This window comes from Hypanus sabinus, chromosome 29 (assembly GCF_030144855.1).
Source record: "Hypanus sabinus isolate sHypSab1 chromosome 29, sHypSab1.hap1, whole genome shotgun sequence".
NCBI lineage: Eukaryota > Metazoa > Chordata > Chondrichthyes > Myliobatiformes > Dasyatidae > Hypanus > Hypanus sabinus.
Window position 1 is genome coordinate 29,547,946 of NC_082734.1, and position 23,294 is coordinate 29,571,239.

Consider the following 23,294-nt stretch of genomic DNA (forward strand, 5'->3'; position numbering starts at 1 on the left):
AGCTGCATCACTGCCTGGTTCGGAAATTGCTCCATCTCGGATCGCAAGACCCTGCAGCGGATAGTGAGGTCAGCTGAGAAGATCATCGGGGACTCTCTTCCTGCCATTACAGACATTTACACTACACGCTGCATCCACAAGACAAACAGCATTCTGAAGGACCCCATGCACCCTTCATGCAAACTCTTCTCCCTCCTGCCATCTGGGAAAAGTCTCCGAAGCATTCGGGCTCTCATGACCAGACTATGTAACAGTTTCTTCCCCCAAGCCATCAGACTCCTCAATATCCAGAGCCTGGACTGACACCAACTTACTGCCCTCTACTGTGCCTTATGTCTTGTTTATTATTTATTGTAATGCCTGCACTGTTTTATGCACTCCTGGTTACGTCTGTAGTCTAGTGCAGTTTTTTTTCCTGTGTTGTTTTTATGTAGTTCAGTGTAGTTTTTGTAGTTTCATGTAGCACCATGGTCGTGAGAAACATTGTCGTTTTTATTGTGAAATGTACCAGCAATTATGGTCGAAATGACAAAAAGTGACTTGACTTGACTTAACAATAGGAGAGAGAAGCTGAGCCCGATAGGAAGTACCTTCAGGATTTTGTAACTTCTGTATGACGGAAGGGGGAAGAGGAGAGTATGTCTGGGGTGGGTGGGGTCTTTACACTGGCTTCTTTATTTTGGGAGCAGGGAATGGAGACAGAGTCCGTGGAAGGGAGGCCGGCTGCTGTGATGTGTTCAGCTGTATCCACAACTTTGTGGTTTCTTGTGGTCATGGGCAGACCAGTTGCTGTGCCAGGCCACGATACACCGGGGTAGGATGCTTTCTATAAGGCACTGTTAAAAATTGGTGGGGGTCAAAGTGAGCTTACCAAATTTCTTTCACTTCCTGAGGAAGTATAGGGGGTGCAGTTGGTAGAAGACATTTTCCACAAGGCAAGATATGGCTCTGGACATCTGTCTACAACTTCCTTATCAGAAGACCACGGTCAGTGCATATCAGTAGTAACATCTCCTCGCTGATAATCAACACAAACGCACCTCAAGGATGAAAACTTAGCCCACTGCTCTACTATCTCTACACCCACAAGATGGCAGCTCAAATGCCATCTACAAATTTGCCAATGACACAACTGCCATTGGTAGTATCTCACTCAGATGGTGATGAATAAGTGTATGGGTGGGAGACAGGTCAGTTGCTGGAGTGGTGTCACAGCAACCTTGCAACCCAGCAGCTATGTTTTGTAAGGAGATTGAGGAGCTTCGGTACGTCACCAAAAACTTATGTAAAGTTCTACAGATGTTCTGTGGAGAGCATCTGACTGATCACATCACATCCTGAATCTGAATCCCCGAATTAATAGCAATTTGTTGTTTTGCGGAAACGGCGAATTGCAATACATAATGAAAAATATACATATACATATTATTTTTTAAAATACACACACACAAACATTAAGTAAGTAGTGCAAAAAGAGCAGTAATGTGAGGTAATGTTCTTGGGCCTTGGGCTCATTGTCAGATCAGAAATCTGATGGCAGAGGGGAAGAAGTTGATCCTGAAATGTTGAGTGTATGTTTTCAGGCTCCTGTGCCTCCTCCTTGATGGTAACAATGTGGTAAGGGCATGTCCTGGGTGATGGGGGTACTTCATGATAGATGAAGGTGTCCTCCATGCTGGGGAGGCTAGTACCCATGATGGAGTGGCTCCTCCATATCAGACAGCGATGCAACCAGCTTGAATGCTCTCCCACAGCACCATCTGTAGAAATCTGCAAGTCTTTGGTTACCTCCCACGCCTCAAACTCCTAATGAAATACAGCTGATGTAATGCCTTCTACGTAATTACATCAGTATTTTGGGTTCAGCAATGGACCTCAGTGACATTGACACCCAGGAACTTGAAAACTCTCACGCTTTCCACTTCTGATTCCTCAATGGGAACTGCTGTGTGGTCCCCTGGACTTGAAGTCCACAATCAATTCCTTGGACATACTGACACTGAATGTAAGGTTGTTGCTGCAACAACATTCAACCAACCGGTCAAACTCACTCCCATATGCCTAGTCACCATCAAAAATTCTGCCAACAATAGTTTTGTCAGCAAATTCATGGATGGCATTTGAGCTGTGTCTAGCCACACAATCGTGGGTGTAGAGAGAGTAGAGCAGTGGGCTAAGTACGTATCCTTGAGGTGCACCAGTGTTAATTGTAAATGAAGAGGAGATGTTATTTCTGATCTGCACAGACTGTGGTTTCCCAGTGAGCAAGTCAAGGATTCAGTTGCAGAGGGAGGTGCAGAGGCCCAGGTTAGAGGCCTGTTAACCGAGGGTAGGATTTTGTTGAATGCTGAGTTGTAATCAATGAACAGCAGCCTGATGTAGGTATTACTATTGGTGTGGAGACTCAACTGCACGGATTGAAAGAGGCTCCAGAGGGTTGCAGACTCAGCCCTATCCATTGCCGGCACAACCCTGCCTACCAGTGAAGCTATCTTCAAAAGACAGTGCATCAAGAAGCCAGAATCCGTCAAGGACCTTCACCATCTGGGACATGCCATCTTCAACTACCTTCAGGGTTGACCCTGAAGTCCCACACTCCTTCAGGGACATCTTTCTGAACAGTCCCTGAGCTCCTGAACACTATCTCAGATTTCCTTTTTATTTGTATTTTATAGTAAATTTATGCCTTTGCAAAGTACTGTAGGTGCAAAACAAATCTCACGTCATACAAGTCGGTGATAATAAATCATATTCTGCAGGGGGGGTGGATGGCTTTGGAAAGGGGGAGTTGTTTAAGGGAATAGAGCGGAGCAGACAGAAAGGGACAAGCGGCCAGTGTAATGTTTCAGAGAAATTTGTATTATTACATGGAAGAGAGAGGCTTTGAGGGACATGATCTGGGTGTGTAGATGGGTCTAGGCAGGAGAGCAGATCGCATGGACTAGATGGAATGAAGGGCATATTACTGTAATCTAGTACTGAATGACTATGACTTCCTCTGGCAGTGAATTCCAGATATCAACCACTTTCTGTGTGAAATAACACCCCTCAGATTCGCCCTTAAATCTTCTCCCTCGTTCCTTAATTTGTGTCTGGGATTTAAAAAGGATCCTAGCTATGCTCTCAAAATCTTATATCATTTACTTCACCATTCTGCTTACAGTGCTCCAGGGAGAACAGTCCCAGTCTCTTCCTCAGTCTCTCCCAGTACCTATACCACTCCAAATCCAGGGGAAATCTCACCAGACCAGCGCAACCATAAATCCAGGATTGTTTGCACCAGTAGTCTTTCAGTGTAAACAACCCTGCCACTTGCACAACCCCTGCAAAGCTCCAGGCATAGAACACTTACCGCTTCTCAGTGGGAGCTTTGTAGTTCTTGTTTGTGTAAATCTCCTCCAGGCTGAACTCCTTCTTATTTAACCTGAAACAAAATCATAATAGTCATAAACACCAGAAATGCTGCAGATGCTAGAAATCCAAAGCAACATACACAAAATGTTGGCAGCATCTATGGAAACGAATAAACAGTTGACATTTCAGGCCGAGACCCTTCTTTAGGACTGGAAAGGAAGGGGGAAGACACCAGAATAAAAAAGGTAGGGCGAGGGAAAGGAGAATAGCTGGAAGGTGATAGGTGAAGCCAATTGGGTAGGAAAGATAAAGGGCTGGAGAGGAAGGAATCTGATTGGAGAGGACAGTGGACCTGGGGGGAGAAAGAAAGGGAAGGAGAGGAGGACCTGGGGGGAGAAAGAAGAGGTAAGATGCCAGGGTGGAGAATAAAAGGAGAGGGAGAAAAAGATTTTTTTTAAACCAGAAGGATAAATCAATATCCATGCCGTCAGGGTGGAGGCTACCAGACAGAATACCAGGTTTTGCTCCTGCACCCTGAGGTAGGCCTCATCGCAGGACAAGGCCATGGACCAACATGTCAGAATGGGAATTGGAATTAAAATACAGATCTCCCACAGAGGGAGGATAGCTTTGCTACGCTACCTTGCTGGTTTTGGAAGTCCCATAGGCGTCAGGTTTGTCTGCGTCCTCACCGGTGCCTTCCTGATGCGGAACCTCGACACCTTTCCCACACGAGTCTGTCCATTGATTTCTGAGGTCTGGGGAAGAAATGCAGACTGGGTCAGACTGAGTATGAGGCCGGGCAGGAATGTAGGGGCTACAGGAGGGAAATGAGAATGGGGTACAGAGTGGGTGAGAGACATGGGGGCTGGAGAGGGAGATGTGAAGTTCAGAGATGGGAAAAGGTGTAGGGGAGGGAGAGGAGGGATGTGATTACAGGGATATAGGGGTGTAGAGAAGGAGGAGGGGATGTGATTACAGGGGCAGGGAGATGGGGAGTAGTAGAGGGGAGACAGAAGAACAGGGTAAGGAGGGATGTAGGGAGGGAGGAAATTACAATACAAAAGGGAGCAGGAGAGTAGAATAGGGCAAGGAAAAGAGGAGGGAGGTTAGGAGGAGTGGGGGAATGTGGGTCGGAAGGGACTACGGAGTCAGATCCTCCCTTCCCCCTCACCTCGGTACTGTGCTCGGGGGTCTCTGCCTCACGGGGTTCGGGCAGGACTGTGTCCAGCTTGCGTTTCCTAGGAGTGCAGCCAGGCTCCTGCACGGACACCTGCTCCTGGGTCTCAGATGCCCGTGCTGGTGAACTCTTGGACTGTGGAGGCAGCTCCCGGTTACTGGACTGGCCTGGACAGGCCGGGCTGTGTCCAGATACAGGGGGAAAACAGGGTCACAGCAAGGTCAGGGAGGATGAAACAGAGCAACTCACACCCTCCTCCCCTCTCCTACCAACTCCCTCTCGTTTTCATTTGCCTCCCCCTGGCCCCACACTCCCCCTTCCCAACCCTCCATGACCTTCTCTTACAGCCCATACCTACTCATTCCTCAACATTCTTCTATCCAATCTTACCCTCCTACCCTCCAGCTCCGCCCCCCTCTCATTTCCTACCTCTTCCAAATATCCCCTCTACCTCCTCATAACTTCTACCTCTCCTCCTCATCATTCTTCCACTCTCTCCCCGACCTCTTCTTCCTTCCCTTCTCCCGCCAACTTCCTCCCCATTCCCACTACCCACCCTCCTCCCACCATTCCACCCCACCTTCCCCTCTTTGGACCCCCCCCCCCTCCATCGGCCCCTCTTCCTCCATCCCATTCACATCCCTTTTGTCCCATTCCCCGTTCTCTCCCAGGACCCCTTTCCCCTCCTCTCCCTACCCATCAACAACGCATCCTCCATCTTTCATCCTCTACCCCCAATCCATCTCTCACCACTCCCCACCTCCCCTCAACCTTTCTCATTCCCCAATCACATCCTTGCTCCCCTCTTGCCACCCTCCCCTGCCATTCACACCATTTCACCTGTCCCTACTTCCCCACCTCCCTCCAATCCACACTCCCTCACCGCCCCCCATCCTCCTCCAGACCTCCTCCTCCCCCCCCCCCCCCCAATTACCTGTACTCCAGGACAGGGTCCCTCCATACGTCCGCCTCCTCCGTTTGCTCTCTGCTGGCCGTATGTGCAGGAGTCAAGACCCTCCTCTCGGGCCGGCCGCCTCCGTTCCCGGCTCCTGCTGTACCCCACGAACTGGGGAACACCTCCTTGCGCAGGCAGAGAAGGGCCGGAGGGGCCGTCAGCTCCCGGCTGGGGTCCGCACCCCCCAGAGTGTGGCGCCTGTGCCGGGGGTTGGCAGAGGGGGGCAAGGGTGGGGCTGGGAGGATGGGGTGGTGGGGCCAGCAGGAGGGGGAGGGAGAGGCTGGGATCTCGGGGCAGGACAGACTGCGGCAGAGGCGGGTGGCAGGTCTTTCCTCTCTCCTTGGCGGAGGAGGAGGGGGAGGGGGTGCAGGTGTGGGTGGAGGCGGCTCGGCCTCGGAGGGAGCTGTTGCCGCCGTGGAGCCCCCGCGCCAGGGCAAGTGGCTGCGAAGGGGCGAGAGGAAGATCTCGGCGAAGCCCTCCAGCTTGGAGCGGACAGTGCTGAGGATGGGGGAGAGCTCCCAGCGGCTGCAGGGTGGGGGCAGAGGGGAGCCGGGGGCTTCTGAGGGCTGCTCTGGGGATTCCAAGGGTGTCCAGGGCTGTGTAGCACCTATGGGAGGGGGAATAGCAAGAGTTAGTTCCCATCCCCAATCACACATCGCAAACATGGGGACACCAGCATTTATCACACACCCCTTGTCACTCACTTGAGAAGGTGGGGACCATGCCAGAATTTATATGTCCCTACATTCCCCTCAAGGTGGGGGACTTGCCTGATTTATCATCCATGCCCAGTTACTCTTAGCAAGGTGAAAATCTGGCAGTTCATATCACCCATCCCTGATCTCCCCTCATGAGTGAGTGAGTGTGTGAGTGTGTGGTTAGTGAGTCTCTCCTCCTTGAACCATGGCCTCCCTTCTGTGCCAGGGCTTCCATGGCAACAGGCTCTGGTGAAGGGCCAAATTACAAAATAATTTAATTTCAAATTTTATAGATGCTTAGCATTAACATTTTTCAGACTTATTACAACTATTACAAGAAGTTTTCAGTGTAGAGACATAGAAAGAGCTTTTCAGAAACCCCACATATCTACAACAATTGTTGGACACAGCCACAACTTGTGGCTAAGCAAAGTAATGTGATGTTTGCATTCATTTCAAGAGGATAAGAATACAAAAGCAAGGATGTAATGCTGAGGCTTTATAAGGCATTGGTCAGACTGCACTTGGGAGTATTGAGTGTGGTTTTGGACCCCCTATCTGAGAAAAGGTGTGCTGGTGTTGGAAAGGGTCCAGAGGAGGTTCACAAGAATGATTTCAGGAATGAAAGGGTCAACGTATGAGGAGGAGCATTTGATGGCTCTGGGCCTGTTTGCAATGGGGTTTGGAAGAAAGAGGGGGTATCTCATTGAAACCTATCGGATATTGAAAGGTATGGCTAGAGAGGAAGTGGGGAAGATGTTCTCTCTAATGGGTGAGTCTACAATCATAGGGCACAGCCTCAGACTAGAGGAATGTCCACTTAGAACAGAGATGAGGAGGAATTTTTTTTAACCAAAGGGTAGTGTATCTGTGGAATTCATTTCCATGGACCGATGTGGAAGCCAAGTCATTGAGTATATTTAAAGCAGACATTGATGGGTTCTTCGTTATTCAGGGCGTCAAGGATTACTGGGAGAGGCCAGGGGAAAGGGGTTGAGAGGGACAATAAATCAGCCATGATGGAATGTTGGAGCAGAATAGATGGGCCAAATGGTCTACTTCTGCTCCTATGCCCTATAGTCTAACTTGTGTGGGTCATTTCCACATTAGGGTGGTGAAAAGTATAAAAGTTTGGGATTTATTTTGCTCAAGCCACAGGCCAAATGGAGTATTTGTGCACAGTCTATTCACCCCACTATAGGAAGGGTGGGGGGGGGGGGGGGCTTTGGAGTGGATGCAGAAGAGGTTCATCGGGATGCTGTCTGCATTAGAGAGCACGTACTACAAGGAGAGGTTGGACACACTTGCACTGTTTTCTCTGGAGCGGCAGACTGAGGAGAGACTTGATAGAGGTGTACATTAAATAGACAGCTGGTATCTTATTCCTAAAGAATGAAATGTCAGGTACTACAGGGCATGTTTTTAAGTGAGGAGAAATTAAGTACAAACGCCATCATGCTGCTTTGATTTGGAGGACTTTAGTTACGAGGGGAGATTGGAAAGGTTAGGTTCATTTTCCCTGGAACAAAGAAGGCTGACAAGTGATCGGTTTGTTTTTGTCACGTGTTCCCAAGGTTCAATGTGAAACCGAAGTTTGCGTGCCATCTGTACAGATAATTTCAAAACAGATCAAGGCAGTATAACAGAGAAGAGGCTCTCCCCACCCTCTGCACGCTGAACAAACTCGAGTTGCTTCCTCTGGAGTGGTGGGGCCTGAAGGAGACCCGATGGAGGTTTGTAAGATTACGAATGGTATCCATTTCCCACAGGTTTGAAATGTCTAATACCAGAAGGCAAGCATTCAAGGTGAGCGCAGGCAAGCTCAAAGGACAAGCTCACTTTATTTATTCATTTATTTGCTTACACGGAGAGCAGTGGGTGCCTGGAACATGCTGCCAGTGGAGGTGGCAGAAATTATTCTGCTTGGTTCGGAAATTGCACCATCTTGGATTGCAAGACCCTGCAGTGGATAGTGAGGTCAGCTGAGAAGATCATCAGGGTCTCTCTTCCCGCCATCATGGACATTTACACTACACACTGCATCCGCAAAGGAAACAGCATTATGAAGGACCCCATGCACCCCTCATACAATCTCTTCTCCCTCCTGCCGTCTGGGAAAAGTCTCCAAATCATTCGGGCTCTCACATCCAGACTATGTAACAGTTTCTTCCCCCAAGCTATCAGACTCCTCAATACCTGAAGCCTGGACTGACACCTTGCCCTATTGTCCTGTTCATTATTTATTGTAATGCCTGCATTGTTTTTGTGAACTTTATGCAGTCCTGTGTAGGTCTGTAGTCTAGTGTAGCTTTCTCTGTGTTGTATTTTTTTTAAAACGTAGTTCAGTCTAGTTTTTGTACTGTGTCATGTAACACCATGGTCCTGAAAAACGTCTCATTTTTACTATGTACTGTAACAACAGTTATGGTCAAAATGACAATAAAAGTGACTTGACTTGACAGAGGTGTTTGAGAGCCCATCAGATAGGCACATGGATGTGCAGGCAATTGAGGGAAATGGATAGTGTATGCATCAGGCAATTAGTTACAAGCTTAATTAGTTTGGCACAACATTAGTGGGAGGGGTGTCACCCCAATTCACTCTCTCTTATCCCTTCTGTTGGTGGACAGTGGGTGATGGAGCTTCAGCTTACTCCAACTGGGGAAGGGAGTCCAGGGTCCAGAGTGAAGCAGAGAGAGGCTGAACAGCTACTGTACCTCCACTCTCTCACTTCCATTTCTCTGACGAGTACATTGCTTTTGCTGGATGATCTGATTCCTACTCTGAAACCTTTAAACCTCCCCCCCACCCCACAGGTCTCTGGGTGGGAGGGCCAGGAATTTTTTCTTGAACAGAGGGAATGCAGGGGTTGTCCTGTTCAAAGTTCCTACTGTGCCCCCATTGACAAAGATGCGCAGTAAGAAGCACCCACCGGAAACGGCAGAGATCCGGATGCAGCTGAGCACATCACGAGAACTGGCCTACCCTCCAAGGACTGTCCACACTTCCTGCTGCCTCAGAAAAGCAGCCAGCAAAATCAAATAGCCCATTTTCTCTTCTCACTCCCACGGGCAGGAAATACAAGAGCCTGAAAGGACAGGTTCAACCCTGCTGTTGTAAGACTACCGAATGCTAACGCGAACTCTTAACCTCAATCTATCTCACCACAACCTTTGCACCTTGTTGTCTACCTACAGTGCATTTTCTCTGTAAACCTAACTCTCAATTCCACTTCGTTTTACCTCATGCTGCTCAATGTACAAATGAATGAAATGATCTGCATGACTGGCAAACGAATGGAAGCTTTTCACCAATGCACACAAAATATGCAGGGGAAAGGGGGAAATATTTGCCATTTCAGCCTGTTTTTCCAGTGGTGGGGGGGGGGGGGGGGTGGAGAGAAAAGACACAGGCAGCTGCGGGGATAGATATCAGCATTGCTGTCAGACATACCTGAGCGACTGTGGTGAGGACTCTCCCTCGGGGTGACCGGTGGGGTATCTGCCTTGGAGCCTGGGCGGAGGTGCTGAGTAGGGGTCTCCAGGAGTGTGGTGAGCCTGTGGCCAACAGGGAGGAAAAGGGAGAAGAGAGATTCATCAGGCTTGGGGACGAAGGGAAGTAAGTCCACGTGGGACCAAGGACAGGAGCGTCCCTGCAAGATCTCAGGGACACCCAGGTCACTGGATATAGTGAAACTGGGTAAAGGCTTTGGTATCACCGCACCCCATCAACCCTCCCCATTGCACCCATCATGCTGCCCACTCCCCACCCCTCCATACTCCAAAATTGACCCCACCCTCTCAACTGCTCCCCACTCCTTCCCTCACCCTCATGCGCTGCTCCCTCCTCCACCCCCATTACTTACCTCCCGTTGGAAGGTGATGACCCTACGTTGTTTCTGGAGTTGTGGCAGGACCCCTGTAGAGAGAAATGGGCATGGTGAAAGGAGGGAGAGAGAATTGGGGAGGGAAAATGGGTGTGGGGGGTAGAGGGCATCAACACCACATGCCACACTTTTGAATGGCAAAAGGCTCAATCATACACACACCCCACCCCAACTTACTGAGAAATATCCTGGACTCCCTCATCCCCACACATCACCGTTGCTGCCCTACTACCTCCATCCATCTCCCTTCCCAGTCCCTCCATGACCTAGTTTTAAAACAGTTATGGAGAAGGCCATCAATGTTAAAAAGTCAAGGTCCTGAACTGGGGCAGAGTAAATTTTAGAGCCATTCGATAGGATCTTGCAGTGTTGGGTGAGATTGCTTGCCAAGAAAAGTGCATCTGCCAAGAGGAAGGCTTTTATAAGTGTGATGTTAAGAGTTCAGGGCTCTTCAGGGTGAAGAGCAAAGGCTGGTGGGCTTCAGCAACCAGACAAGAGATTGGAACTGGTATTGATTTATTATGGTCACACGCACAGAGAAACACTGAAAAGCTTGCCTTTTACATTGTTCATACAGCTCATTTCATTGCTCAGTAAACTGAGATAGTACAAGGAAACAGAATAAAATGTAAAAGCTACAGAGAAAGTATAGGACTGATTTTCAGTAAGGTGCAAGGTCATAACAAGATAGATTGTGACGCTAAAAGTCCAAACATATCGTACTAGGGAACCGTTCAATGGTCTTAGCTATTGTCCCATTGTTCTGTCTTTGAACCCATGAAGACATGATTTTATAAAAAAGTTTGGGAACCCTTGCTCCAGGACCTCATCCCTTTTCCTGCCTAAATTGATGGTACTAATATGTACCACAACTTCTGGCTGTTTACCCTCCTGCTTTAGAATGCTGAGTACCTGATGTGAGATAAACCTGGCACTTGCCAGGCAACATACCATATAATCTCCTGTCTGCTCCTCTATTTTCCCCACTGGTAAGAGGGAGAAGAAAGAATGTACAGAGTGAATGGGGTCTTTGATCTTGCTGACTACTTTACTGAGTCACTGGGAAGTGTAGACAGAGTCCATGGACCAGAGGCTGATTTCCATGACATGTTGAGCTGCATCCACAGCTCTCTGCCCTTCCTTTCGGTCATGTGTGGAACAGTTGCTATACTAAGCCACAAATGCATCCAGGTAGAATGTATTCAACAATGCAACAATAAAAATTGGTGGGAGGCAAAGGGAACATGCCCAATTTCCTTAGCCTCCTGAGAAAGTAGACCAAAGGTTTGAGATGTGTCTATTTCAACGCAAGGAGTGTTGTGAATAAAGCAGACGAGCTTACAGCGTGGATCAGTACTTGGAGATAATCATGTGGTGGCTACCACAGAGATTTGCATGGCTCAGCAACAGGAAGGGTTACTTCAAGTGTCGGGTTTTAGATGTTTCAGAAAGGACAGGGAGAGAGGCAAAGGAGATGAGGGCGTGGCACTCTTGATCAGAGATAAGTGTCACAGCTGCAAAAAAGGTGGACGTCATGGAGGGCTTGTCTACGGAGTCTCTGTGGGTGGAGGTTAGGAACAGGAAAGGGTCAATAAATTTACTGGATTTTTTTTTTATATAGGCTGCCCAATAGTAACAGGGATATCGAGGAGCAGATAGGGAAACAGATCCTGGAAGGGTGTAATAACAGTTTTTAATTTCCCAAATATAGATTGGCATCTCCCTAGAGCAAGGGGTTTAGATAGGGTGGAGTTTGTTAGGTGTGTTCAGGAATATTTCTTGACACAATATGTAGATAAGCCTACAAGAGGAGAGGCTATACTTGATTTGGTATTGGGAAATGAACCTATCTAGGTGTCAGATCTCTCAGTGGGAGAGCATTTTGGAGATAGTGATCATAATTCTATCTCCTTTACCATAGCATTGGAGAGGGACAGGAACAGACAAGTTAGAAAAGCTTTTAATTGGAGTGGAATTATGAAGCTATCAGGCAGGAAATTGGAAGCTTAAATTGGAAACAGATGTTCTCAAGGAAAAGAACGGAAGAAATGCGGCAAACGTTCAGGGAATATTTGCGTGAAGTTCTGCACAGGTATGTTCCAATGAGACAGGGAAGTTATGGTAGGGTGCTGGAACTGTGGTGTACAAAGGCTGTAATAAATCTCATCAAGAAAAAAGAAAAGCTTACAAAAGGTTCAGAGAGTTAGGTAATGTTAGAGATCTAGAAAATTATAAAGCTAACAGGAAGGAGCTTAAGAAGGAAATTAGGAGAGCCAGAAGGGGCCATGAGAAGGCCTTGGCGGACAGTATTAAGGAAACCCCAAGGCATTCTACAAGTATGTGAAGAGGAGGAGGATAAGACGTGAAAGAATAGGACCTATCAAGTGTGACAGTGGGAAAGTGTGTATGGAACCAGAGGAAATAGCAGAGATACTTAATGAATACTTTACTTCAGTATTCACTATGGAAAAGGCTCTTGGTGATAATAGTGACGACTTGCAGCAGATTGAAAAGCTTAAGCATGTAGATATTAAGAAAGAGGATGTGCTGGAGCTTTTGGAAAGCATCAAGTTGGATAAGTTGCCAGGACCCGATGAGATGTACAATAAGGCTACAGTGGGAGGCGAGGGAGAAGATTGCTGAGCCTCTGGCTTTGCATCATCAATGAGGACGGGAGAGGTTCTGGAGGATTGGAGGGTTGCGAATGTTGTTCCTTTATTCAAGAAAGGGAACAGAGATAAACCAGGAAATTATAGACCAGTGAGTCTTACCTCAGTGGTTGTTAAGTTGATGGAAAAGATCCTGAGAGGCAGGTTTTATGAACATTTGGAGAGGTATAATATGATTAGGAATAGTCAGCATGGCTTTGTCAAGGGCAGGTCATGCCTTACAAGACTGACTGAATTTTTTTTTTGAGGATGTGACAAAACATATTGATGAAGGAAGAGCAGTATATGTAGTGTATATGGATTTCAGCAAGGCATTTGATAAGGAACCCCACGCAAGGCTTATGAGGCATAGGATCCAAGGGGACATTGCTTTGTTGTTCCAGAACTTACTTGCCCACAGAAGGCAAAGAGTGGTTGTAGACAGGTCATATTCTGCCTGGAGGTTGATCACCAGTGGGGTGCCTCAGGGATCTGGTCTGAGACCTCACTCTTCATGATTTTTATAAATGACCTGGACAAGGAAGTGGAGGGATGGGTTAGCAAGTTTGCTGATGACATTAAGATTGGAGGTGGTGTGGAGGCCTGTCAGAGGCTACAGCAGGACATTGATAGGATGAAAAACTGGGCTGAGAAGTGGCAGATGGAGTTCAACCCAGATAAGTGTGAAGTGGTTCATTTTGGTAGGTCAAATATGATGGCAGAATATAGTATTAATGGTAAGACTCTTGGCAATGTGGAGGATCAGAGGGATCTTGGGGTCTGAGTCCATAGGACACTCAAAGCTGCTGCGCAGGTTGACTCAGTGGTTAGGAAGGCATACGGTATTTTGGCTTCATCAATTGTGGAATTGAATTTAGGACTCAAGAGGTAATGTTGCAGCTATATAGGACCCCAGTCAAACCCCACTTGGGAGTACTATGCTCAGTTTTGGTCTCCTCCCTACAGGAAGGATGTGGAAGCCGTAGAAAGGGTGCAGAGGAAATTTACAAGGATGTTGCCTGGATTGGGGAACATGTCTTATGATGATAGGTTGAGTGAACTCGACCTTTTCTCTTTCGAGCAATGGAGGATGAGAGGTGATCTGATAGAGGTATATAAGATGTTGAGAGGCGTTGATCGTGTGGATAGTCAGAGGCTTTTTCCCAGGGCTGAAATCGTTGCCACAAGAGGACATAGGTTTAAGGTACTGGGGAGTAGGTCCAAATGAGATGCCGGGGTAAATTTGACAGACAGACAGACATACTTTATTGATCCAGAGGGAAATTGAGTTTCGTTACAACTGCACCAACCAAGAATAGTGTAGAAATATAGCAATATAAACCATAAATTAAATAATAAGTTAATCATGCCAAGTGGAAATAAGTCCAGGACCAGCCTATTGGCTCAGGGTGTCTGACACTCTGAGGGAAGAGTTGTAAAGTTTGATGGCCACAGGCAGGAATAACTTCCTATAACACTCAGTGTTACATCTCGGTGAAATGAGATTTGAGTGGCGAGTGTGTGGAATGGGCTACCGGCAAAGGTAGTGGAGGCGGATACGATAGGGTCTTTTAAGAGACTTTTGGATAGGTACATGGAGCTTAGAAAAAGAGAACTACAGGTTTCCCCCACAATCCTAAGGTAGAGCGTTCCTATGAAACCGTTTGTAAACCAAAATGTCGTAAAGTGAAGAAGCAATTACCATTAATTTATATGAGAAAAATTTTTGAGTGTTCCCAGACCAAAAAATAACCTACCAAATCATACCAAATAGCACCTAAAAAAACCTAAAATAACACTAACATATAGTAAAAGCAAGAATGATATGATAAATATACAACCTATATAGAAATATTGTACGTATGGTATAGTTTCACTTATCTAACTCGGGAAGACAGCAAGCCAAAATCGATTTGGAGAAACAAAAAAATCGGCACGTGCACGCCTACGCACATACACGCATACGTACACATATGCATACACACATACGCAAACAACTACCCACACAAGGCTTCACGGTCATTGTAGTCTTTCTCGGGGTAAACACACGTATAAAGTGGGCGTCTTTTTTACGTAAAAGTGAAAATCCTCTTCGGTTAGCAAAAACAGGTACTAATGTAGGTTTTTCGTAACAGCGAGCTGATGTAAAGTGAACATTTGAAAATCGGGGGACACCTGTATAGGTAAGCCTAGTAATTTCTAGGGTAGGGACATGTTCGGCATAACCTTGTAGGCCGAAAGGCCTGTATTATGCTGTAGGCTTTCTATGTTTCTAAGTAGAGATGTCAGTGAGCTTTGGCGGCAATGTAATGTACCTTGACAGTGCTCAGTGTGGTTGTTCCCCACAGCGAGTACACTGTTTTTGAATACTGTTGGTGGTGGAGAGAAGACGACACACCACAGGAAAGTTACTGAGGTCTCTGGCACTGAGTCTGGCTCTGTGGTTTACAGAGGGAAGGGGAGTTTAACAGTGATAAGCGATTCCACAGTCAAAGATGCCAGGGACATCTCACGTCAGGTACACAGCATTCTAAAGCAGGAGGGTAAACAGCCAGAAATTGTGGTACATATTGGTACCAACGATTTCAACAGGAAAATGGATGAAGTCCAAGAGCAAGGGTCACAGCCTTTTTCACGCCACGGACCCCTGACATTATCCATAGACCCCAGCTTGGGAATCCCTGAATACAAGGAGTCAGGTAGAAAACTGAATTAAGGTTGCATCAGATTGTTGCATGTGCCATACATCAGCGTTAGGATGATTTGACAGATGACTGCATAGCCCAGAAATCAGTGCAGAGGGCAAGTTTTCAGATTTCTGTAAGATTAGAACCTCTCTGAGGGAAGGACAACCATTATAAAAAGGACAGGATACACCTAAACCCAAAGAGGATCAATATCCTTGGGGGCACACTTACTGTTGGTATACAAGTAGATATAATGTCTAGAAAGACTGAGAGGAAGGAGAGGCAATGATTTGTGTTTAAAGTAAATAGAAGGCTCAAATGGAAAGGATAGTACAGAAGAGGTTAGAAAAGTCTCCAGAGTAACTAAATACTAGAAGTTTAGAAAGGGATAAGAATTTAGCTTCTAGTAACATGGGAAAAATTGAAAAAGGTGCTACATAAGGAGTTACATTTCAATGCATGCAGCATACTGAATAAAACAGATGATCCTGCAGAGTAGCTACAGATTTGCAGGTATGATGTTGTAGGTTTCCCTGTGTTGTGGCTGAAGGAGTTGAGAGCTTAACATCCAAGGAATCATATTGTATTGAAAGAACAAGCAGGTAGGCAGAGAGCGAGAAATGAAATCAAATCCTTAGAAAGAGGTGACATAGGATCGGAAGATGTAGAAGCCTTGTGGATAGAGTTAAGAAACTTCAAGGGTAAAACTACCCCCATGAGAGTTCCATACAGACCTCTGAACAGTAGCCAGAATGTGGAGTACAAAGCACAATGGGAGACAGAAAAGGCATGTAAAGAGGCAAAAGTTATGATGGTCATGGGGGATTTCCATATGCAAGTAGATTGGAAAAATCAGGTTGGTGTAGGATCTCAAGAGAGGGAATTTGCAGAATGACTATAAGATGTTTTTTAGAGCAGCTTGTGGTAAAGCCCATTCAGAAAAGGCAATTGTTGATTTGGTGGTGTACGATGAACCAGATCTGATTGAGGAGCTTAAGGTAAAGGAACCCTCAGGAAGCAGTATCATAATATGATATAATTCACCCTGCAGTTTGGCAGGGAGAAGTTAAAATCAGATGCAATGCAGTAAAGAGAAATATAAGAGGCATTAGAGAAAAGCTGACCAAAGTTGATTAGAAGGGAACACTAACAAGGATGACGAAAGAACAGTAATGGCTGGAGTTTCTGAGCAATTCAGAAGACCCACCAAAGGTGTATCCCAACAGAGTATTCTAAAGGGAAGGTGAAGCACCATAGCTGACAAATGAAGTTCAAGATGCCATATAAGCAAAAAAGAGGCATCTAATACTGCAAATATTAGTGGAAAGCTAGACGATTGGGAAGCTTTTAAAAACAACAAAAGGCAAAAAAAAAAGCAATGAAGACAAAAAAAATGAAATATGAAGTCAAGCGAGCCAGTAACAAAGAGGACACCAAAAGTTTTTTCAAATATATAAGTAAAAGAGACAAGAATGGATATCAATGCTAGAAAATGACATTACAGAGGTAGTAATGGGGGACAAAGGAATGACGGATGAATCTAAAAAGCATTTTGCATCAGTGTTCGCTATGGAAAAACACCAACAGTATGCCAGAAATTTAAGAGTCGGGGGCAGAAAGGAGTGTAGCTTCTATTACTAAGGAGAAGGTGCTTGGGAAGCCAAAAGATCTAAAGATAGATAAGTCACCTGGACCAGATGGACTACAGCCCAGCATCCTGAAGGAGAAAGCTGAAGAGAATATGGAGGCATATATAGCAATCCTTCAAGAATCACTAGATTCTGGAATGGTTCCAGAAGACTGGAAAAATACAAATGTCACTCCATTCTCTAAGGGAATCAAAAGACAGGAAACTACCAACCAGTTAACCTAACTTCAGTGGTGGGCAAGATGTTGAAGCCCATTATTTAGGATGAGGTTTTGGGATACTTGGAGGCACATGATAAAATAAGTCAAAGTCAGCATGGTTTCCTTAAGGAGAAATCTTGCTTGACGAATCTGTTGGAATTATTTGAGCAAATAACAAGCAGAATAGACAAGGAGAATCAATGGATATGACAAGATGCTGTACATGAGGCTGATAAACAGGCTGGCCATGGTATTACAGGAAAGATACCGGCAGGATGGAAGATTGGCCAACTGACTGGAGGCAAAGAGTGGGAATAAAGGAAGCTTTTTCTAGTTGGCTGCCAGTGACTTGAAGTGCTCCACAAGGGTCGGTGTTGGGATTGCTTCTTTTCACGTTATATGTCAATGATTTGGATGATTGGATCGATGGCTTAATGGTCAAGTTTGCAGACGATATGAAGATAGGTGGGGGGGGGGGGGAGGAGAGAAGAGGAGGCAGGTAGTGTTGAGGAAGCCAGGAGGCTGCAGGACTTGGACAGATTAGGAGAATGGGCAAGAGGTGGTAGACGGAATACAGTGTAGTTAAGTGTATGGTCATGCATTTTGATATTAATAAAGGGAAAAATTATTTTCTGAATGGGGAGAAATCAGATGTGTAAAGGGACTTGGGAATCCTTGCACAGGATTCCCTAGAGGTCAGCTTGCAAATTGAGTTGATAGTAAGGAAGGCAAATGCAGTGTTGGCATTCATTTCGAGAGGATGACAATAAAAAAAGCAAGGATGAGACTTCGTAAGAAATCGATTAGAATGCACAGAGTTTTGAGTGCTGTTTTGAGCCCCTTATCTAAGAAAGGATGTGTTGGCATTGAAGAGTGTCCAGAGAGGTCTCATGAGAATGATTTTGGGAATGAAAGGGTTAACATGGGGAGTGTTTGACAGCTCCAGGCCTATATTCACCCGAGTTCAGAATAATGTGGGGGGTGGGAGAACCATACTGAAACCTATCCGATATTAAAAGGTCAAGATGGTATGGGTATAGAAAGAATGTTTTCTATACTGGGGAAGTCTAGAACCAGAGGGCACAGACTCAGAATAGAAGGATTTCCCTGTAGAACAGAGATGAGGAGGAATTTCTTCAACCATAGGGATGTGAATCAGTGGAATTCATTGCCACAGACAACTGTAATGGCCAAGTCATTGTGTATATTTAAAGCAGAGATCGATAGATTCTTGATTAATCAGGCTGTTCAAGATTAGGGGGAGGAGGCAGGGGTGTGAGGTTGAGAGGGATAATAAGTGGTGAAGTGGACTCAACAGGCCAGTGGTCTTTCTTGGCCATGCTGTCTATACGATTACCAGTTCAGGTTGCTGGTGTTGACTGAGCTGATTAAAATAGAGGGAAGCACATACTGCACACAAGCAACTAAGAACTGGAGAATCTCTTCAGTGACAATAAGAGTGCACTCGAGATATAAGGTAGGAGGGGAAAGATTAGAATATGAGAAGGATCTGGCAGGCAAGGTGAGGCAAAATCCTCAAGAAAATCTAAAGATATATTAAGAGTAAAAGGGTAGCTGGGTAGAGAACAGGTCCCCTTAAAGACCTGTATAGCTGTCTTTGCGTGGAGCTGGATGAGATAAAAATACATTTAATGAATACCTCTCTTCTGTGTTTACTGGAGAGAATACAGTGAAGGCTGAGGAAACAGGGAAAATGAGCAGTATTGTCTTAAGACCACATACAACCTGTCTCTTAATGTGAACAAAACAAAAGAGATGGCTGTTGACTTTAGGAGAGCACAGAACGACCACTCCCCGCTGAACATTGACGGCTCCTCGGTAGAGATCGTAAACAGCACCAAATTTCTTGGTGTTCACGGGACAGAGAATCTCACCTGGTGTCTCAACACCAGCTCCATAGCAAAGAAAGCCCAGCAGCATCTCTACTTTCTGCCAAGGCTGAGAGAAGTCCACCTCCCATCCCTCCCACCCCCCCCCCATCCTCATCACTTTCTACAGGGGTTGTATTGAGAGCATCTTGAGCAGCTGCATCACTGCCTGGTTAGGAAATTGCACCATCTCGGATTGCAAGACCCTGCAGCGGATAGTGAGGTCAGCTGAGATCATCGGGGTCTATCGTCCTGCCATCACGGACATTTACACTACACGCTGCATATGCAAAAGAAACAGCATTATGAAGGACCCCATGCACCCCTCATACAATCTCTTCTCCCTCCTGCCGTCTGGGAAAAGACTCAGAAGCATTCGGGCTCTCATGGCCAGACTATGTAACAGTTTCTTCCCCCAAGCTATCAGACTCCTCAATACCCGAAGCCTGGACTGACACCTTGCCCTATTGTCCTGTTTATGATTTATTGTAATGTGTTTTTGTGTTTTTGTGCATTTTATGTAGTCCAGTGTAGGTCTGTAGTCTAGTGTAGCTTTCTCTGTGTTTTTTTTTAACGTAGTTCAGTCTAGTTTTTGTACTGTGTCATGTAAACCATGGTCCTGAAAAACATTGTCTCATTTTTACTATGCACTGTACCAGCAGTTATGGTTGAAATGACAATAAAAGTGACTTGACTTGATACAAATTAAGGAAGAGATGATATTAAAGTGCATTAAGGAGGATAGATCCCCAAGGCTTGACCTGGTACATTTTCAGATCTTGTAGATAGCTAGAGAAGAAATGGCAGGGGCCTTTGCAGAGGCTTTTGAATTAGCAAAGACCACAGGTGAGGTTCCGGATAACTGGAGTGGCAAATGTGGTGACAGTGTTTAAAAAGGTAAGCAAAATAAGCCAGGAAATCACTGGCTACCCAGTCTGACATTCTTTTTTGGCCAGTTCCTGGAGGGGATCCTGAGAGAGACAGGATCTACCACCATTTGGAGAGATATGGTCTGATTCAGGACAGTCAGCACAGCTTTCATATATGACCAATCCTTTGGAGTACCTCAAGGAGGTAAAGAAGGTAGTGAGAGTAGGACTGTGGATGTTGTCTATATGGGCTTTAACAAGGTTTTGACAAGGTGCCTCACGGCAGGCTAGTCTGAAGGGTCAGATCTCACGCAATCCGGGGAGACAGCAGATTGGATTCACCGGTAGTAAGCAAAGGGTGACAGTCAAAGGTTGCTCCTTGGATTGAAGGTCTGTGGTCCAGTGTGTGCCACAAGGGTCAGCTGTATTATTTGTAACTTATATGATTAATTTGGATGTGAACATACAAGAAAAGTAAGTTTGAGGATGAAACTCTGGTGTTGTACATTTGTAGAATAATAACAGGGAAATCAGGATCGGCTGCGTATGTGGGTAAATGGCTTCCAATTCAGATAAAGGTGAGGCATTGCATTTTTTTGGAGATCAAACTAGGGTAGCACTTATGTAGTGAATGTAGGGCATTGAGGAGTGTGATTGAACAAAAACAAACACCAACTGCAAGTTCATCATTCACTGAAAGCAGCATCTTATGTAGACACGGAGGTGAAGGCAGCTTTTCGTAAATGGCCTTCTTCATCAGGGCACAGAATACAGGATTGGAAAATTATGCCACAGTTATACAAGACCTCGCTTGAAGTATTGCACACTGTTTTGGTCATGCTGCTATGGGAAAGATGTTATTAAGCTCAGAAAGAGTACAAAAAAAATCAATCAGGATGCTGCCTGGACTCAGGGCCCTAATTTAGAAGAAGAGGTTGCACAGTCAGAACTTTATTCACCGGAAGATAGGGGATTGAGAGATGACCAGACGCATGAGGGGCACAGACAGAATAGAATGAAAGCAGTCTTCTTCACCAGGGAAGGAAACTAAAAACACAAAAGGCACAGATTAGAGGCGAGAGATTCAAAAGGGACATAGGGGCAGCTTCTTTATGCACAGGGTGGACAAGCTCTTGGAAAGACTGGCTGAGGTGGACACTTTTAAAAGCCATTCCCAAAACCCACTCGGACAGGAGAGTGCAGTTGTTAAATGCAGGCAGATAAAGCAAACTTGCCGGGCAATGCAGTTAGCTCAAAAGAATTGGACTGAAATGCCTATTTCAGTGTCCTGTATCCCCTTTATACGCTGTCTCCCAACCCTTTCCCTACCCACCACTGCTCCTGCTTTCCCCTTTCTCAGAGTCTCTGCCTTTCTCATACATCCACCCACATGAGAACCCCTCAGTTCTAGTGAATGCTGAGGTGGGGATAACACTCACCTTCCAGCCAAAGGTCCGGGTGGGTGTCTCAGCGGTTGCTGCCTCCTCACTGCGGCTCCGACAGTCTTGCAGCATGATGGAGAGGACACGACCAGCACGTCGCTCCAGGGGAGAGGTTGTGATGAGGGGCCGATGGGACGAGGAACTGGAGGGCGAGGGTCGCAGGCGGGCGCAGACAGTGGGAAAAGGGGTGGGCGGCCACTGCTGCGAGTCCACCAATGCCTGAGAGGAAGCATGGCCTGGGCTGAGGGAGAAAGTGAGAGGCAATGAGAAAATATTAAAGACAACAAGCAACAGAGCGAGACTGCGAGCAGGGTGGGAAGGAGGCTCGCGGAGGTGGGAGAAGACATCCCGAAGGAAGCCCAAGCTCTCAGCATTCATACCTGTAGGGTCTGCAACACCTCCTCTTGGAGCGTTCCAGTTTTCCAGTGCCCCTGTGGATTCGGGGACGTCGGAGGGTGATGTGCTGACTCAAGTCAGATCCTGGCTCCCCCTCCATCCTTCTGACGAGTGGCTGTAGGTGAGTTCAGGCACTTGTAGTGGCAACCTCCGTTCCTGGCATACTGGGCAGGCTGGGGGTGGGGATGATGCCAGGGGGAGGGACAGGGAGGTGATGGGTGGGGGAGAACAATGGAAACATTGGGAAGAAGCAGTGAGCTATTCAGCCCATCTCTACCATTCCACTCATATTTCAACCAGAGACTGACTGTCAGACACCTCTCAGGACTCCACCTCATTTAAATGCTCCGGCATTTAAATTCCTGACATCCCAACAGAGGGCAGGTGTGTGAAACACCTCCTCCCACCCTCTTCATCACTGCCTTGCTTTCATACCCCACCACACTCTCCCCAAACTACACCCCCATCTGCCTCATCCACCATCCATTTTCATTCCCGTACACCTCCGTAACCGCACTCCTCTCTCCCCCATCCCACTTCCTCTACCCCTCCCATTCACCCCTCCTCTCAACCACCTTTCCCCGTCCACAGTCCCTCTACCCTGCTGTTCCCCATCTCTCAAACCATCCATCCTCCATTCCATCCCACTTCCTTTTGTCTCCCTGGCATACTGCTCAGCACCCCTCCTCCTTACACCTCTCCCATCCCACATACCCATCTCCTTTCCACCCTACCCTCTCCCCATGCCGTCATCTCCTTCCATCACCACACCATTCTTCTCCCTCCCCACTCCCTAACCCATCTCCCACTACTCCCATCCCCCCCTCAACCCTCCCACATCCCCTTATCCTCCTCCTCCCTATCCCCTCCTCTCTCCCATATCCCATCCTCCTCCTCCCCTCTCCTCTTCCACATCCCCTCCTCATCCCTCCCATCCCCATTCACACTCCCTCTCCACACCCCCCTTCCTCTTCTTCCTCCTCCTCCTCTTCAACCCCTCCCCCACTCCCATCTCCGACCCCTCACTACATTCGCTCTCCCTCTTTTCCCTTCACTGTTCCTCTGCAGCCCGCTCCATCCCCTGTACCCCCACCCTTCCTCACTATGCCCCCTCCCCATCCATTCACTCTCCTCACCGTCCGTCTGCCTCTGCCCTTTGTTTGTCCTTCCCTTCATCCCATCTCCTCAACCCCACCTACCATACTCCGTTCCCCCTCCCCTCCTTGTTTCTCACCCTCCAGCGGCCTGGAACCACATCCGACCTCCTCTCCCCTTTGACCCGTCGTCCCGCCCTTCGCACCGCAATGACTGTTACCCGGTAGACCGTATTCTTCCCATTGGCTGGTTCCAAACCGTCACCGCACTGTGATTGGCTAATTCTAGACAGCTTCCGCTGACACGCATCAGCGGGAGCTAGGTTTCATCGTATTCATTGGTGGAGG

At 46.9% G+C, this 23,294-nt stretch overlaps 1 protein-coding gene across 3 annotated transcripts in view; it reads right to left on the bottom strand.

The window, feature by feature from the left end:
- Positions 1-23,194, bottom strand: part of prr14 (proline rich 14) — a 38,384-nt gene extending 15,190 nt beyond the window's left edge. The window contains exons 1-9 of one of the 3 annotated variants that reach the window (XM_059954049.1): positions 23,087-23,194; positions 21,837-22,025; positions 21,454-21,697; positions 10,053-10,105; positions 9,641-9,744; positions 5,469-6,096; positions 4,529-4,715; positions 3,997-4,112; positions 3,353-3,424 (exon numbers count right to left, since the gene is read on the bottom strand). In XM_059954049.1, coding sequence (XP_059810032.1) covers positions 3,353-3,424; positions 3,997-4,112; positions 4,529-4,715; positions 5,469-6,096; positions 9,641-9,744; positions 10,053-10,105; positions 21,454-21,697; positions 21,837-21,952 — 1,520 coding nt within the window. In that variant the 5' untranslated portion in view covers positions 21,953-22,025; positions 23,087-23,194. Of the gene's footprint in view, positions 1-3,352; positions 3,425-3,996; positions 4,113-4,528; positions 4,716-5,468; positions 6,097-9,640; positions 9,745-10,052; positions 10,106-21,453; positions 21,698-21,836; positions 22,026-22,988 lie in introns of all 3 variants that reach the window. The other 2 variants (XM_059954050.1, XM_059954051.1) reach the window with 2 other exon arrangements.
- Between the last annotated feature and the right edge of the window lie 100 nt (positions 23,195-23,294).